General features: G+C 41.4%; 1 protein-coding gene across 1 annotated transcript in view; it reads right to left on the bottom strand.

Annotated features, from left to right (window-relative positions):
* Nup160 (nuclear pore complex protein Nup160) overlaps positions 1-18,819 on the bottom strand; it is a 28,097-nt gene extending 9,278 nt beyond the window's left edge. Inside the window, exons 1-22 of the mRNA XM_074091107.1 lie at positions 18,602-18,819; positions 18,395-18,500; positions 17,947-18,163; positions 16,640-16,745; positions 16,169-16,364; positions 14,980-15,149; positions 13,995-14,158; positions 13,817-13,910; positions 12,957-13,108; positions 11,729-11,868; positions 11,044-11,125; positions 9,602-9,731; positions 8,979-9,187; positions 7,971-8,097; positions 7,795-7,891; positions 6,402-6,542; positions 5,288-5,509; positions 4,080-4,198; positions 3,402-3,574; positions 2,962-3,057; positions 1,553-1,685; positions 816-977 (exon numbers count right to left, since the gene is read on the bottom strand). Of these exons, the coding sequence (XP_073947208.1) occupies positions 816-977; positions 1,553-1,685; positions 2,962-3,057; positions 3,402-3,574; positions 4,080-4,198; positions 5,288-5,509; positions 6,402-6,542; positions 7,795-7,891; positions 7,971-8,097; positions 8,979-9,187; positions 9,602-9,731; positions 11,044-11,125; positions 11,729-11,868; positions 12,957-13,108; positions 13,817-13,910; positions 13,995-14,158; positions 14,980-15,149; positions 16,169-16,364; positions 16,640-16,745; positions 17,947-18,163; positions 18,395-18,500; positions 18,602-18,695 (3,130 nt within the window). The 5' untranslated portion in view covers positions 18,696-18,819. The remainder of the gene's footprint in view (positions 1-815; positions 978-1,552; positions 1,686-2,961; positions 3,058-3,401; positions 3,575-4,079; positions 4,199-5,287; positions 5,510-6,401; positions 6,543-7,794; positions 7,892-7,970; positions 8,098-8,978; positions 9,188-9,601; positions 9,732-11,043; positions 11,126-11,728; positions 11,869-12,956; positions 13,109-13,816; positions 13,911-13,994; positions 14,159-14,979; positions 15,150-16,168; positions 16,365-16,639; positions 16,746-17,946; positions 18,164-18,394; positions 18,501-18,601) is intronic.
* Positions 18,820-19,097: the final 278 nt, after the last annotated feature.

Genomic DNA, 19,097 nt, shown 5'->3' with positions numbered 1-19,097 from the left:
ATGCTAGAAAACTTTTTTTTAGAGTACCTCCCATAGACGTAAAGTGGGGGTGATTTTTTTTCTCATCCAACCTTGTAGTGTGGGGTATCTTTGGATAGGTCTTTTAAAACCATTAGGGTGTTACTAAAACGATTTTACGATTCAGTGATATGTTTGAAAATTACAACTTTAAAGTGCAAGTTTTCATTAAAATCGAGCGTGCCCCCCCCCTCTAAAATCTAAACCGGTGGGTGGAAAAATTATAAAAAATTCAGGATGGTAGTAAGTATATTAAACTTACAAGGAAAACTATAACGGTTAAGTTTTCTTGAGAATTATTAGTTGTTTAAGAGTAAATAGCAGCCTAAGGTATAAAATATACCTAAACTTGAAATATTCCGTACCTACAAAATACGAAATCCTTAGAAAAATATTACTTAATTTTTTCGTAATGGCTACGGAACTCTATTTCGGGCGCTCTTGGCCGGTTTTTTTTTATTCAGTTAGCGCCCTGTTAGGCCGAATCCAGGATTTTTTTCTGGGAGGGACACAAGGGGCGGTCGGGCGAAAAAATTATTTGTTATTTTATTCATATATTTTTAACAACATTTGCCCCCTTATATCCGCCCTTGGCTTCTAAATATATTTTAGCATAATTTTGACAAAATTCATTTCGGCTCACATTAAATATGGTCCAAATTCAAAATAGTCAATTCATGTGGACGATTTTCCATTTGTACTGAATAATTAATGACAGTAAATCGTCCACACACACACAGCTCCGCATCCCAGTTTCCGTGTCGAGCGGACGAGTAGGCAGGTAGTTGGTGACTCACCCTTCCTGTAGTGGTGTCGCGAGATGTGCAGCGCATACAGGAAGTCGTAGTAAGGATTGTCGGCGTGCGCGTCGTGCAGCTTGGCGCGCGCCGCCGCCGCGCGCTCCGCCTCCGCGCCCAGCGCGCCGCACGCCACCAGCGCGCTCAGCTGCTTGCGCGCCGCTGCAACGTTACACATTTAGATCCTGAAGGCGCGCTGCGGCAACATGTAGTCGCTTGACGCTCGTTTCCAACGTCAAATCTGGTCACGTGACATATAGTCACAAAGCTGAAAATGTTGAGCTTTGTCGCTGGAAAAAAACCGCTTCAATTTCGGAAAAAAACACTGTTATTTTTTTTCATTCACCAATTTCATTTATTTGTAATACTGCCACAACTGCCACTGACCATCTTGACGCTGCTGTTCAACGCGGCGACTTGACGGTGCTTTTTTGAGTCATAGGAAATTTAAAATAGGGTCGTGACCAGGTTTATCGCTGGAAACAATCGTCGACCGACTTTCATGTGGTCGCGCCTTGAGGGGCTACAACGAAACTATAAGTTCGTATCGTACCGTCCCTCTCACTTTCATATTAAATGTCAGCGGGACAGCAACATACAAATTTCGAATTTTGGACTTCGTCGTATAGGGCGACATTTTTAATTTTCATTATTTTTTTATGGAAAAACTAACAAAAATGCAACGTTGCCAGCTCAGCAGGTATAAACGCTCTTAAGTAGGATAAATGGAGGCGTACCCAGCGTGGTGAGCAGCGTGGCGGCGGCGGAGGCGCGCGCGTGCGGCGCGGGGTTGGCGGCGGCGGCGCTGAGCGCTCGCTCCACGCTCCCGCCCGCCAGGTGCCACTTGAACACCACCCACTGGAACATCGGCTGCAACACAAACAGTGCCCGTATTGTCTAACCCTAGCTCCACACTGCTCGCGGAATGAGGGCTATCGCGTATGAATTCGCCGCTTGAGGCGCTAGTGTAGCGAGAGGTCTCCGAAATGTCAAATGTCACTTTTACGCGGGTTTATTTATAATAGAATAGTTTTGTGAATATTTTACAATACCTGAAATTAATTATGGCAAATATGCGTTACGGGGCAATGAATGTCCGTCTTTTGAGACAGTTTTGTCTTTCGGAAACCTTTGTCCTCTCTTTTTTCCGAACAAAATGGGACTACGCAACACTGTGGCATGCTCGATATTATTTTTATGCATGGTACGGTTTTAAGGTATTAAATATGATTTAAATGTAAATTTTGTTTTCACGCCCGTAATACCAAAGTAACCACTATACTTTAGGCAGGACCTTTGTCTACAGTGGCGCCAACTGGTGTGCGTGAAAACAGTAGCCCTCATTGACCGAGGTTAGGCGAATACGATAGCGTTGAGAGGCATTTCGTCTTACTTCGTCCAACTCGGTCAACTTTCCCGAGTACTATGTCGAGAACTTCGCGAGCATTGTGGAGCTAGGCCCTAGGGTAACGCGCTGGCGCTTGCAATCGCATTCACCATCTCTTTCTACCCGTATCCTACACTGTGTGACAGAAAGAAACGGTGAAAACGGAACTGATTTTGAGTGCGTTAGATAATAATAGAATAGAATAAACTTTATTGTTTAGCCGTGTTACATAGATGGTATCTGATACCATCTGGTATCATAGATAGATGGTGATAATCTGTGACTTTATGGCGATCTCTTTCTAGCCGCATCCTACACTGTGTGACAGAGAGAAGTGGAAAACGATTTCGATTCCGAGTGTGTTCGATAACTACAAGAAGGCCTCGGGTTTAGCAGTTGAATTGAAATTCCGGGATTTTTCAAAAATTCCGATGGGAATTCCCAACTAACTCCGGACTTCACATCATGTGAATGCCAAGGGGAAACCACCAACATACACGATATTTTTCCAAGTCGTGATGAAGGTCAGTGGACTACTGAACCTCAACTGACGACCACAGTCAGCCTGTCACAATAAAGCGACTTTAAAGGAAAAATAATTGTAGCCAAATATTATAATGAAGAGATAAACTTTCATAGTCAAAATACCAAAAGCGCTACGAACAAATAATTATTATTTATTCGTAGCAAAAACGGGACTTATCTATCACGTGTTTGTCTACTCGTGGCCACGACCACTGTAATGTGGTCAAGACTTACCAGATTCGGATCATCCTTGTCGGCGATACTTATCGCAGTTTCAGCGAGCCGCACCACGCAAGCGCCCGCGTCGTGGATTTCGAACAGTTTTATAACCTGTAGTAAAAAAAAAACCGACATATTTATTATAAACCATAAGAGTGCAAATCATTTGTAATCCTCTTGAGTCCAAACTTTTTTCATTTAACACATGTAGTACTTAAGACCTAGACGTCGGTCACCAGCTTTGTTATTTTGGATATTATTTCAACATTCTTAAAATTCTTCAATGAACAATTTGTCCCTTATCAAGTACACATTAGGATCATAAGTGTTAATATGTTCTATAAAGAGTAGAGGACTCACGAAGTTAACAGCGTTTTTATGACTTTATTTGCAATCTTTTAACTTTTTACGAAGTGGTTTGTATATATCGACAATGGGTGTTGACAGTTGCCTACCTTCATATAGTACAACACGAGCGCCTGATGCTGCGTAAGACGCGCGTCGGGCGCGGCGACAAGTTGCCGTAAGAACGGCTCCGTACTGACGCCTTTCGCGGCCTTACAGAAGGCGGTGTACGCGCCCTCTGCGTCCGATAAATCCAGGAGAGACAGGCCCAAAATGAATTGACCTGTATTAAAGTGATTTAAAACAAGCGGTTAAAGATTATTTTCAGCCACTGCTGTCTAATGCAGTATCAGTCATAATTAGCAGTGGGCGGCGATTTGGTTGCATGGCGTGGAATATCAAAAAGAAATGTTAATATGGGTACTCGTCCAGTAGGCCTGTGATACCGATTTAACTGTTCTAAAAAAAAGTTTTTAAGTGTGATCTTGATCTATTTACAAAACAGACGACATTTACTAAGCAGCGACGGTTATAAAATTAAGAATATATTATGTTTAACTCAGATTTTTTCACACCTTATATTAAATCAATTTAGAAGATTCCATATAACAGTTTACTTAAAATGTTGACCCGTAATAGCAATCGATATCATAAAGTCGTACGTAATTTTTTTTTCCAACAACATGAATAAAGCACAGTGGCTACCTGGCAGCACATGGAATGAACAGCACCGCACGTTTTTCAATTTAAGGTATGAAACCCTAAAAAATGACTGAGATGTCTCTTACGCGAGCAAGCGTTCCACTCGCACCAGGGCTCCAGCATGGTGACGTAGTTCTGAACGAGGCGAGGCTGGTTGATGCACGCCAGCCACCACCCGAACTCGAAGCCCCCACTCACTGCCCATCTGTTTTGCTTGGCTAAGGAAAGACGTTGCTATATTGATCTTCTCGGCCTACCTATGTCCCACTTCAGGGCTCAGAATGAGAAGGCTTGGGCCGCAGTTACTTAATAGGATTCTGACTTCGACATAAGAACACCACCTATTTTGACTCTCCAAACCCCACCCCTCAAGTACTACAATAATAAATAAGTAAACATCTTGGGACAATGAGGGCTATCGTTTTTTGTCTCACTAGATGGCGCACTGTTGCGTGAGGTTTTTAAGTATGGCTTTCAAAGTCTGTTATTACGGGCGTGAAAACAAAGTTTAGATTAAAATCATATTTAATACACCTTAAAACCGTATAAAAATATCGAGCATGCCACAGTGTTACATAGTCCCCGTTTTGTTTGGAAAAAAGAGAAGACAAAGGTTTCCAAAAGACAAAACTGTCTCAAAACACAGATATTCATTGACCCGGAACGCATAATTGCCATAATTAATTTCAGATATTGCAAAATATTCACAAAATTATTCTAATTATAAATAAACCCGCGTAGCTCACCCAAAAACTATGAGATTTGACATTTCGTAGACCTCACGCTACACTAGCGCCTCTAGTGGCGAATTCAGAGGTTCCCAACTGTTGTCTCGTAGACTACTTTCAAAGTTTTACTGTTTTCGTTAGAGCCCCTGCTGCTACATTTCTACTGTATTCCCAAATTTCGTAAAATCTTCATTTTTTTTCACGCCAAAGTGGACTCCCGTCTGGTTTCCCGCGGGCCCCTGGAAACACTTTGGGAGCTTCTGACCTAATTCTAAAAAGTAAAGCTTTTGGTTTAGGTACTAGGCAACGGATAAACATACTTAAAGGAATTTCAGAAATGTACGTACACGCATAACTTCTGAACGATGGCACCGAATCGGATACCCATTATTTAGTTGAGTTCATTTAATTACTGTCAGCAAAAGGTTTGTATTAAAAAAAATGGAACAGAGCGAAGCCGCGGGCAACAGCTAGTATTTAATACATAATTAACATCCAAGACTCGACCGCCAACATTCGTATAATCCTCAGAAATATCAGTCGCAAAACAACATAGCAAAGGATACAGTTGATGCGCGAGATGGTACGCCATAAGCGGCAAAGCCTGGTGCCAGTGTTTGGGCGCGCGCGCCGCCGCAAGCTGCGCGCGCGCCGCGCGGCCGCCCGCGCCCGCCGCGTACGCCGCCGCCGCGCCGCCGCCCTCCGCGCCGCCCACGCCCCCCACGCCCGCCGCCGCGCCGCCAAGGGCGCCCAGCTTCAGGCGGAACAGCTCCATGGACCCGACGCCACTGAATAACGCAGATCAATTCTAATACGATCCGATAAATGAACATGAAATAGCAATAACCTAACCAACAAAAAGTTGGAAAACCCCCGACTTTGTCACTTCAAAGTTCAATATCTCAAAAACGGCTGAACCGATTTTAATGAAACATGTCTAAGAACCGTCGCTAGAAAACCTGCTTTCAAATAAAAAAAACGCATAGCACACACATAGCGGTCAAACTACTAACACCCCTCCTTTTTGCGTCGGGGGTTAAAAATTGAAATGAACTGGTCACGAAACAAAATTACACCTAACAATAATAGGAGTACTAAATGTTCCTTGAAACGTTTTCGACGAAATGATATTCGACGTAAAGTTTGTCGGCAAAACAAGGGACACCCTACGTGTATACATGTGGTTTGTCACGGTCTATAAAATGGTGCAAGTGTGCTTATGTTTTATCCGTATTGTACGGATTGTACCTATAAAATATCGTATCGTATACGAAGATGTAGTTATTAATCCTTTTCCATCGTATTTTCTCGGAAACGTTCGTATTTGTCATATTACTTCAGTCAGCCGCGTACCAAGACACACAGTATCAAGACCGCGCAGAGGAAGCTCGGAAGGTCGAATCCAAAGATTAATAATCGATATAGAGTGTTCCTCTTCAGTGGATAGGGACTCGGTAACTAGCTTAAAAAATTATGCAAAACCGGGAAGCGGAGCGAGGAAGAAGAGCGGGTAAGCAGGGGATGAAAAACAGTCCGCAACTCTGTTCCGCGTTACTTTCTCGCTCCACTCCGTTATCTAGGTTCGCGCCTATGAAACTCTCCTCGCTCCGCTCTGCTGCCTCGCTCCGCTCCAATTCACACGCGCCCTAAATGGGCTCTTAACGTCGCTGTTATACTCACACGCGCTGCAGAGTGGCCGCCCGCAGCCACAGTAGCGCGCGATAAGCCTGCCAGTGCACCGCGCAGTGTCCCGCGCCCGGCACGCCGCCCGCGCCCCGCACAACCCCTAAGGCCACTAGCGCCCCGCGTACCACGCGCAACCTACAAAAATAACACGATAATTTTATAGTCTTCAGTACAATACGGTAGATGACACTCTTAGGGGCTGTTACACCATCCCCTGATTAGCATTAACCGACGGTTAAATGTGATGCCGTCTCCGTGTATTCGAACAAAACAAATAGAGACGGCATCACACCTAACCGCCAGTTAACACTAATCAATGGATGGTGAAACAGCCCCTTAGGCTACGTACAGTCGAACCATTTGATTCCTGACCTACCGCAGAACGTTCTCACAGTAAGACTGGGTTCACACGGCGCAGTCCTGCCCGATTTTTATCGTACACGTTTTATCGAATAACTAGTGGCATATAACTTTGTGTAGAACCGTTCACACGTCGTTTATACGAGTACGTCGATGTCACTATGACTTTTTCTACGGTTCCACAACTTCCACAGTGGGTCACGATTCAGTTGGTTCGAGTTTACGTACTATTAGAAGCGCGGTTTTCGCGTGCCGTCCCTCTTCAAAGTATCGCTTGAGTATCGCTTGACGGCGGGATCAAACCGCACTAGCCTAGATCACTCAAAATAATTTAGTTTAGTAAAGCCTGACCAGAAATATATGACTATTCGACATGTTGCGGAATTTCATTGGCACTAATTTCTTACACTGGCAATAATTTTAATGATTGTCAGAGTCACTGTGGCGGTTTCTTCGAACAATTACGAAAAATGCCCAAAACGATTAGTAGTCAACAACGAATCATTGTAAATAATGTTTATAATAAATTACTGAAAAAAAAAACGCTAGGGGAATGAAACTATTTCACTACAAAACCTTTCCAAATTAACATCAGAGCTAACAGGTAAACGTTGTAGACAAGTCAAGATGTCATTGTTCCGACTATACTGCAGGGCTACTACGAAACTCGAAGTTCGTATCGTACCGACCCTCTCGCTCTCGTATTAAATAGTATAAGTGTCAGAGGGACCGCACGACACGAACTTGGAGTTTCGTAGTAGCCCTGCTGAACTATTGCCATATAAATAAGAACAATAGCGCCCTCTTGACAATAGTCATATATATTTGGTTTACCTTTACACATTATCGATGAGTTGATGACACCATAAATCAATTGACGTATTTTTTAAGAGCTGTCAAAACAAGTTTCTCCCATATATTTTGTACAGCAATACCAAGTCGATCGAGTAACTATTTATTCGTGTAAATAAAAAATGTAATTTTGCAATTAATAGGAAATACTATTCCTTTCTTACGCGTAACTAACCTCATTTCAGCCATTTGCCGGATGGCTTCTGTGACGATTGAAACGCCGAGATCGCTGGCGAACAAACTTTCATATTCACTTTGGTCTTCCTCTTCATCTGTAAAAAAAATACACGTATGTAATTAAATATCACATAAGTTGTATTATTAAACAGTTTTTAGTTTTAGCAAACTCACTTTTCGTTGTATCTATTTCAGGGACATCCAATCTCAAAGCGTCGTTGAGCTCCAGAACAGCGTTCTGTAAGTCTTTAATTGGTTCCAAAATTGCTTCTAACTCGTCTATTTGTTGCGGAGCCAATGTCTGAAAGTTAAGAAAAAATGTGTGCGAATGAGAAATAATAACTTGGAAAGTTCATCAAGTTCTGACGACATCTCTCTCTTCTGTCTTCTCTTTCGAACCCCACTCTGACCCACCATTTTGTGGTTGACGTCATCTACGTCGAGAAATCCACCTCGCGACCTCCACCTCCACGGGCCTTAAATAATACAGTGGCTATTACAATCGCAGCAGGCGTTTAGTAGAACGTACTTTAAACTATATCTCGACAAGCTCGTGCGTGAAATTCGGTAGAATCCTATTGCAGTCAGCATTTGCCGCAAACACAAAAAAAAAATGAGGATAGCAGACCCGAAAGACGAAGCCTCCCACTAGATCAGTGTTTTTCAATCTATGGATCGCGACCCCCCGGGTGGTCGCTGACGTCCCTCAAGGGGGTCGCAGTATCTTTAAAATACTCTCACCGTTATTGTGTATGATTACAACGTAAGATAATACAACTAACTGGGATCGCCAAATATTTTTCAAACCAAAAGGGCCGCGACATGAAAAACACTGCACTAGATGGACTGACAACATCGTGAGAGTTGCGGGCAACCGGTGGATGCAAGTGGCGAGTTGTCGTTCATTGTGGCGTTCTAAGGGGGAGGCCTTTGTTCAGCAGTTGACGTCTTTCGGCTGATGATGATGAAGGATAGCAGAGGCTCTGTCATGGTTCTATCGAGTGTCACAAAAAAATTGACAAAGTATAGTTTAAAAGCCGCCACATACACTCGGAATTTCGAACGCAGTAAATCTATACAAATCAATGGACCTACCACACACGGACAGTAGTTTCGAACTTATGATGATTCCGAAATAGAATTCCGAGTATATGTGGCGGCCCTAAGTGTTCGTGCTGTTACCGGCAAGGTCTGTTCCTGGTGGTCCTGTTGCGGCGTCAGCAGCAGGTGCAGCAGCCGCGGCAGCAGGCGGTGCTGCGGCGCGGCGCACGCGAACAGCCGCCGCTCCAGCTCGGCCGCGCCGCGCGCCGTCGCCGACCGCTCCCACAGCGCGCCCGCCGCCACCACGCGCACCGCGTCCGGGGACAGCTCGCCGGATATACCCAAGCCTGCTAAACAAAACAACGACGATGAGTTTTAAAGCTGTTACACATTGCGTGTTTAAAGTGCGTTTCGGAAACGCGCCTTTTAGGAATAAAGACGTCTCTCGCGCTTCCTTCTAGTGTAGTATAGTTCACTCACCAGTAAAATATTATTTCGTAAAAATAATATTTTTTGTCTTATAAAGTACCTATGTTTACTTTAAATATAAAGTAATTTTATATATTTTCTTACAAATGTGATGCAAACTATTGAATGTCGCACGGGCGGGTACATACTGGAATTACGAACATCGATTCATTGCCCTCAGTCTTCGATTCTCGTTCGTAATTCCTTATTTACCGCCCTTAACATGCAATGTAGTATTTCCTCGGGTGTCGCTATTGTACTATTGAGTAATGGCGGGCAGTAATGCAGGCAGTGACCTGGCTGAGCGGCGGGCGCGGCCAACTCTGCCGACAGCATCATGCGTTCGAGCGGCTCCAACTCGCGCACCAGCGATATACCCGCGCGCCGCACCACGCCGCACCACCACCCGCTGCCCGCTGAACGGCTCTGCAACAAATACAATCATCATCATCATCATCAAGGCCTTTATACGTTCTATTGCTGGACACAGGAAGGTGGCTTCAGAATTAGAGAGCTTGGGCCGTAATTCCCAAGGAAAAATATTGATACAATACAATGGCTAAGTTCCCAATCCGCACTGGGCCCGCGTGGGAACTATGGCCCAAGCCCTCTTGTTCTGAGAGGAGGCCTGTGCCCAGCAGTGGGACGTATATAGGCTGGGATGAATACAATGGCTCTTTCATTGAACACCAACACATAGTAAGCAGTACAGAAAACACGGGTATATAAAGATTTTCCAAGGTAAGCAATAGGCGGCCTTATCGCTTCAGAGCGATCTCTTCCGGGCAACCTTTCCAAAACAGAAGTAAGGAATAGATTTCTCTTGTGGTAAACAAAGGTGTTTTAAATCCACTTGATTCATCAAAATATTGGTATTTGTCAGTAAAATACATGGACACCAAAATGTAATGTACACTTTTTTCTTTTTTGCTCCCCCTTCTGTATTAAATGAGCCCATCAAAAACATTTTAAAATATTTTTTTCACATGTCATGTTCGTAAAGTTCGTGTTTATTTTTATTTATTTTTATTCAACTGGATCTAGGCGACATAAAATGACTGAATGTATGTATGCATAAAATAAAATCTTCGTCTAAAAAGTAAAATCTTGAAGTGAAAAGCAGAGTATAAAACTCGAGCATAAAACCTATTTTCCTCTCAACGTGTCTAACTTGTACCTCCCTCCGTACCGGCTGGGGTGGCTATATGAACCTCTCGGGTAAAATGGCTCGTTTTATGCTCTTGTTGTACAATCTACTATTGACAACTTGTATGACTTTGGTCAACAAGATACTTAGGGGCTTGAAATTTTGTAGACTGTCTTCAATCGTTTAGCTGTAAAAACCTATCTGACGGACAACAAACAAACGGACAAGTGAGTGACATCAATAGGGCTATTTTTGGACCCTTCGGTTACGGAAACATAATATGGTATACGGTATTAATATTATAAGCAAACACAAATAGCCAATCGACCGCCATCATGTATATAAAGCTGCGTGTCCACTGCATCGGAATCGAGCTGTACGGAGCGGACAGAGCGGACGGATTTGTTGCTTTGTATAGATTTCTCCGGCGCAGAAATGCTGATCCAGTGCACGCAGTACCATAGAAATCTATATAAACCAACAAATCCGTCCGCTCCGTACGCTCCGATTCCGATGCGGTGGACGCGTAGCTTAATGGGCCATTTTGCACTAGGACTTTTAACATTATTATAAAACCATCTGAAAACTCACTGCATTTGATACCATTAAACCCAATGGCTTCTGTAGACCTTCCATGTACTGCATACACCAACTGTACAAATCCGACCAGCACCTAAAACACAACAAATACAACATAAACAGGCGCTAAGAATCCAATATCTTAAAAAGGAAAAGAAAACAAATAACTGCGTCGCCTGATATGGTGCACAATGCCTAAAATTTTTATTACAAAAAATTCTGTAGCTCCCCACACCTATATTGATGAAGAATCGGCTTTAGCCGATCAAAAATCGCATTAATATGCCCACACGCAATAAGAGCAAAAAAATGAGCATCGTCTTGGCCGACGAGAAACTATGTGTACCGACGGAAAAACGTCTTTTTCGCTTTCCTAGAGATTCAGGTCAGAAGTTGTCCTCAATTCTGGCTAGTCAAATTTCACCCACTTGATTATACTGCAAGTACTATAGTCAACAATAACTTAACCAACATAGAAAAGTTGAAACCGGCGGAAACTCGCTTTCACGTAAAAAATATCGCATCGAAATCGATCCATCCGTACGACCAAGCTACGATGCTACAGAAAGTCATTAGCGTCAAACTTATAACACCCCTCTTTTTGCGGTGGGGTTTAAAAAGTATAGTCAGCCAATGAAGCTAATATTAAAAACTTTTTTTTAACAAAAACTTCTTAAAGATAGTAAAGTAGCCTCACTTATGCATTAGATGCGAATGATCCGGCGTGGCGGCCCGGGCAGTGAGGTGCCGGAGTCGCGCTTGCACGGCGTTCATAGCGGACTCGCTGAGGTCGGTCTCTCCCACAGACTCATTGCTGCCCCACGTGCGTCGGTAGATCTATCACATGCAAAAAACATAATAAACCTTGCTGCCCTTGACTTTGTTACCTACAGTACAAAAAAAAGTCAAAATATCTTTATTAAATTTAGGCTATAACATAACAAGCACTTATGAATGTAAAAAAAAAACTACCACCGGTTCGGAAAAACCTCTGTTGAGAAGCATCCGGCAAGAAACTAAACGATGTATTTTTTTTTAAACGGATTTACAATATTATTAAATGATATCTATACATCACAAGTATTTAACACAACTTTATTTTTAGCACAGTAGGTTCGCTATTTGAAGGGATCGCTAATGCGGATCGGAATTATTTCCAAATATCCCTGTCCATGATATAATCATTAACTTTATAATACGCCTTAAATATAAATGCCTTCTTGACAATAGATCTGAATTTTGTATCCGTTTCATTTGTAATATTTTTTGGAATTTTATTATAAAAACGTATGCAATTTCCCAGAAACGACTTTTTGGTTTTAACATGAAGGAGACGGAGAAAATAAATTGTTTTAGATGGTCATTATTTTTTTTCGCTAATCCAACCCATTTAGATTTTGATTTGAAGATGTTGATCTTATTTTGAATGGTGTAGATATTTAAATGAATATTTGGATTTATGTTTTAAACTTTCGTGATTTCCACACGCGGGACTTATCACGCTAACAACGAGTAATGAATACCTCGACGTTTCAGTGGATTAACGTCGAGGTAACTATTACTCATTGTTAGCATGATAAGTCCCCGGTGTGGTAATAGTTAGGTTCGAATATTTAGTGGTTTTTTAAATTGTGTGTATTCTTTAATTAAACAGTACATACAGTTATTTTAGCGGGTAAAGGCGGAAAGACATGATTCAGTTTCTGATTACATGGTAAGATAAGTGTGTGTGTGTGTGTGCGTGCGTGCGTGCGTGCGTGCGTGCGTGCGTGTGTGTGTGTGTGTGTGTGCTCACAACCCGTACTGTGCCCGCGTGTGATGTGAACGACGGCCCAAGCACTCTCATTCTTAGAGGCCTGTGCTCAGTAGTGGGACGTAAATAGGCTGAGATGATGATGATGATGATGATACAGGCAAGTACTGACCGCGAGAGCTTTCCTGACGACTGCGGGCGGGAACAGGCCCGGCGTGAGCAGCCGGTCGCGGTACTGTTGGTGCGAGCCGAGCGGCGGCAGCGGCGGCGGCGGCTCGCGGGCGGCCACGCATCGCCACGACACCTCAGCGCTTAATGTGCTGCCTGAGAGATACATAGCAGTTTAAGGTTGCGTTTCCACCAGATGTAAAAGGTAGCTGAGGGGTGCGAGGAGTGTAGCGAAAAGGTTTAACGCGCTCTTTTGAAATAAGCGAGCTTCCAATCTCCATCGGATATTTCGGAGCGGCCGATGCGATCAAAAATATCGGAATACGCACTCTATTCTCAAGGCATTAGAGTTATATTTGATGGCGACTGTACAGTCGTTAGTTGAATAGTTTAATTTTTATTCATATTCATAATCATTATACGTTGCAACCATGGTATTATGAGATGACAAATAAATATTAAATCATAGTAGATTATTACAACAGATAAATAAAACAAAATTTCAAACTAAATAAAAAATAATGCTAATATTAGTATTTTAATGTTTTCTTAATAATATTTAACAATATAATTATGTTACTTGGTCTAAGTCTTCCATGTATTCCTTTACAGTATAAAAACATTTTATCATTAAAAACTTCTTTAACCTTTTGAGAAATAGGTTATATTTTTCTTCATTTAGAATATATTTAGGTAATTTTAAAAAAGTTAGTTTAAAAAAAACATTACAGTAATGACATGTTTTTTCACCTTTTCAATTGGAGCGGCGGATATATTAATAGAACCCACAGTGCAACATAAAAGTGATCTTCATGCTTAAGTTTAAAAATAATTTTACTATGACTTTGAAAAGTTTAAGCTTACTTGTTATAATAGTGTCTCCATCAGGCTGGCTCCAAAGGGCCCAAATGACGTCATTATCATCTCCATATCCTATTGTGTAGTCCAAAAGATCCAACTGAAACGCAGGATACAATTTCTATTGAAATTTAAGAAAAACCGCTTTCATTGATTAGAAATTTTGCAGTTGAAATGTACTTACCTGTGGTCCGAAGATGCGGCAGACGTGAGAGAACTTTACTGCGCCGCCGCCAGCGTCTAACATTTTCATGACGACAAATTCGCATTCGTTAGGGAAGGAGAGGTAAGCGACTAGCGTTACGCCTCCGTTTGAGCCGATCGTCTTTTGCAGCATGTGACCATGCGCTGAAAGCATAACAGCAATATTAGGTATATTTTTTTCAAGGGTTTTCAATTTTATTCATACACCTGCAACACCAAAGTTACCGAAGTTGCCTTTCTCAACAAGAGTTCTGACAAAGAAACTCTTGCTTTTGGGCTGTTCAACTCTAACAACACCAATAACCTTTGTCAGATGTGAGACAATCGAACAGCATACGAAACTTAAGCAAGTTTAATTGTAGATCTTTCCTCAGACACCGTTCCGCTTCCTCGTACATCTCTGTCAGATGCGCAGTCTTAGGCAGTTGTCTCACCGCCGGCGAGGAAACGATTGGCTATCGACTATTTTCTCGCTCAAGAAACGAACAAAAGATATAAGATCCTGTGTGAGTAAAAGAGACATATATATTAATAGTTGATCGCCGGCGGTTCACACTGCCGGCGAGAACTCGCTCTTACATCTTTTGTCGCAGCGACAAGAGCTATAAAACTAGCTCAGCGCTATTAGCTTGGCGGCCGCCCGGCTCGAGCGAGTGGAGCGAGTAATCGCCCGTCGTGCTCGAACACTCGCTTTTCACTGCTCGCTCACTCGTTTCTAGTTACTCGCTCTGCTCGCTTCTCGCTTATCGTCGGCGGTGGGACAAGTGCCTTAGGATCACCCCATAGGTTCTCCTTTTTCGCTCTTATTGCGTGGACAAAGGGCGTTTTTGATCGGCTAAAGCCGATTTCGTGTCGATAGGTGCGGGGACCCTTAGCGGCAGTATGTACGGTGGCCGTAGTTGGATGGAAGCTTTCACTATTTTATCACCTTCATGTTAAAGCTGGTCTAAAATGTTAGGGCTTACGTGGGGGCTTGGGGCGCACGAGCGTCTGCGACAGCGGCGGCGTGACGACCGCCGGCGCGCCGCCGTCGTTGATCGCCCACGCGCGGAGGCACGCGTCGCCGCATATAGCGATAGCCAGCCCATTGGTCAGCACCACTCCATAGGTCTCTATGCTGTCTACGTTCTTTCCTCTGTGCAAAGGAGTAAAATATATATAAAAAAAAACTTTATTTTCAATAACAATGTCAGGAGGCACCGCTCCTCCATAGGTTATAGTCTGCATGTACAGTCAGCATCAAAAGCTGCTGGACACTTGCATGGCGTTACGTACGTGGCTGAAAAGCGACAAACTACAAAGCGTGCAGCTACTTCTGACGCTGACCGTACTAAGATGGTGTTACATTTTATAAATCAATTTGTGACTGTTACATTCTATTCTATTATTATATTTATAATACTTATTGCATGCAAGCATAGGCATGCAATATCGAATAATCCTGAATAATTTATATATTTTATACATATCACTGCTCCAGATCGATAGTGACACAATCCAAAACAAATTTTATAATTTGAAAATTTAACTTTGATTGAAGAGTGACATATTCTAAAATATAATTTGGTCAGTGAAAAAGCGATCTGAGGGCGTGCATGTTATAAACATAAACAAATTGAGCAACAATATTGAGCGTCAGGGTGTAAGTCAGCGTGCGCCGTTTCTTGCCGTAAACAAAAAAAAAATGTGGCATTCGGTTTGCGTCGCACCCCCTAAGTTTCGCGCACTTGAGTGCTACAGCACCCTTGGTAAACTTATTAAATATCTCATTTATGGTACTTCTTTATACATAAAGTCACTTCCGGTCTGTATGACTAGGCTTTGATGTTTTAAACTATGCAATAATAGTACATACATATGTAGGTACCATCAGCCAAATGTGGTCTACCACCCTACAGTTCAGTTGTGTGTGTGTCATAAAACAATAATGCCAATAGATGTGTCTGTGTATGTCAACTTGAAAGTTCGACTTTAGCGACATATTCATTTGATAGGAACTTGTTTAAAAATTTATAGAACACTTATTTGGCTGATATGGTACCTATACTAGCAAAAGGGAGCTGTAAAATGTAAGCTGCCCTTTTTCGTATCTACAACCATGCGAACGCGGGGAGGGTAGCTAGTTAATAGTATAACTTCTCAAATTTTTCTTACCTAAGTGCTCCTGTTATTCCTGATAAGAATCTTGGCACTGCAGATTCTCGTTTAAGTAAGGTGGTGACCGCAGAGCCAGCTATAGGCAACTTGACAAGTAACAGGCCTCCATCGCCTCCAAAGCCAAACGCGAGGGCAAACACTGCCTCTCCATTGTCCAGAAGCAAAGAAGCACAAGTGTGGGCTACTCCTGATGCTGAAATTTAATTAATTATTTTTTGTCTGAATATTTTTACTGTAGAGAAATATAGTATTGAATAAATCAAGCTTAAAAAAGCTGAATTTGTCAAAAAGTGAGTGTTTAAAATCTTATAAGTACCAAATAAAAATGTCAGCCTTTTAGTAGGTTAAGGCATACAAATCATACAAGAAGACTAGAAGGACAAATACTGCTCAAAAGTTTCTAATAAATTGTGTGTGATTCTTGATGTTTTACAAAATTAAATGTATTACTAGACTTTGAAGTCTTACTTGGGCTAGAATACTGATTGAGAATATAATAGTTGTTTGGGTTGTTGACAGCACTTGTGTCATGGAATATTGACGGTGTGGAACTGCTCATAGCTCCAAATGTGGACTGAAACATAGAAAAAGTTGAGGTAATTTATGTACCGTAAGGTCGGGGTACTTTGACCCATTGGAGGGATTACTTTGGCCCATATGAAAACCACATAAAAACATAAACTAAAAAACATCAATCAATTAACACCAACCACATAGCAAAGTGCCATATTTTCATAATAAAACCACGACCGAGTTAATCCCAAGGGCCAAAGTAAGTACCGCAACCTTACAGTATCAGTAAAAATAACAAAACTTATAGTTTAACAAGGCTTTGGTACACCAAATGTGACTGTGGCAACCTCATGGGGAGCAGAAGATACATATTACACTCTTCCTTGTACCCAAAACCCAGACTGTGGATGCAAAAGCCGGTCTAATGAATTTGTAAATCAGCATTGCTTCTACTGAAAGCGATCTACTCAGAATCACATTTACGCCTCCATTCAACAGACTCATACCATCCAAATACCTGTCTCTGATAATGATGGTTGAAACGAGAAATGTGACATTTTTGTGAAAAAATTGAGCCATTCCTCAAACAACAGAGAAAAATTTACTGATTCCGACCATGTATATAACTCACTATCTTAAAAAAATGTTGCATAGTCATTTCTCCTTTCAACCGTCAATATAATATACTATGCTATTCAATTCAACAGTATGGCTATAGCAGTATTTTATTTAGTGTCTGTATGAATCCGGGATTATGGATAACATTTCGGATCTGGATATGGATACGGATATAATGTCAAACATAATACCGGTTATGGTTACAGATATTAAATTATTAAGGATTATCCGATAGTTGCGGTTTTGGTTACAGATATTGGATTTTTAAGGAAGTGTAAGTAAAATAAAAATAGAAATATAAATGAGGACTTTAATTGTAATAGATACGAGTCGTAAATTACGACTTAGCAATAGAAATAATAAATAAATAATAATAACAAAACCTGTCACAACATGTCGCATTTAGACTCTGCCCCTATCCGAACTATTTTTTTTTTTATATCGGTTTGGTTACGGTTATGGATAGTTTTTTATTTCAGATATCCGATAGATTTGGTTACGGATAAGGAGCTCCATAACATCCCTGGTATGAATCACTACAGTTTAGTGTCATTCTACTACATTTCAAAATCCGAGTACCGGCACACATGTTAAGACACTGTTATGATTTAGGAATTATACAAGGCATTAACATTTCAATTTACCTTTTTATCTATACTTTCTGGATGTGGAAATATAAGTCTGTGCACTGAGGACACAGTGGCAGCCAGGATCACAATATCCTGTGAAGCAGTCCTCTCGTAAACAGACATGCCACTGAGTGGTGGTGTCCCTGGTGCGACCTTGCATCTTAAATTGGAACTTGTAAGATTTATATCTAATGAAGCTTCTGATAGCTCAATTGCATCAGATGTTGTTTGCCTGAAAATCAATGATTACCTAGTATAATTCTGAAACTTAAGAATGTAAACTCTCATCATTTGAATAAAAATCTGCCACACTAAGCTTAATTTTAACTTATAGTACACTATAAGTTTAACTTCAACTTATGTACTTTGCAGAATTTTGCAGTATTATAAAGGAAAAAATTATATTTTTATTGCGATATATTATTCCAATATGAAAATTAATAAAATGATCTTAGTTACATACCAATAAATAAAACGATTCCTCGTATTGGCCTTTTTTGAATCCTTATACCAGTAACCCCCAGCTCGTTGGGGCAATTTAATGTCTTGCAAAGTGCTGTGTGTACCACCTAAAATAGATAAACTTTCAATCACGGAAGCGGCAGAAGTATTGGACAAAGAATATAAATTATCGTAAATATTTGGTGAATATTATTTGTAATTTACTTGCCCGTATTCAGAACAACTTCTTTCCATTTTTCGGGGACATTGCTAGTCGGCGTTATTTCTTTGAAAGTAACTGGTACGGCGTCTATAAACTCCATTATTTTACTGATAATAAAAACTCGTATGTAATCAAATAGTACGAGGACAGGACGTAAGATATTTAGATAGAACAAGTTTGTTTGAAGAGGTTATAATAATAAACGGAACGGCGGGTGGCGGGCACCCCCCCACCACAAATGACAGCCAGCCAGCAGTCAATATTTTTTAAATTTTATTATGAAAGCTGCTTTCTGCTGGTCTAAAGGCGCGGCCACATGCAAATCGTTCACGTGACATACAACAGCGATGCTGAAAATGTTGAGCTTTATCGCTGAAAAAAAAAAACCTCAATTTGGCAAAAACAATGTTATTTTTCTTTCATTCACTCCAATTTCTTTTATTTGTACCACTGCTTCGACTGCTTCAAATGAGATTAAGAAATCAGCTTCCAAGACCAAAAA

The sequence above is a fragment of the Choristoneura fumiferana genome, chromosome 8, assembly GCF_025370935.1.
Source record: "Choristoneura fumiferana chromosome 8, NRCan_CFum_1, whole genome shotgun sequence".
Taxonomy (NCBI): Eukaryota; Metazoa; Arthropoda; class Insecta; order Lepidoptera; family Tortricidae; genus Choristoneura; species Choristoneura fumiferana.
Note: the sequence above shows the minus strand (reverse complement) of the source record. Positions and strands in the feature narration are given on the sequence as shown.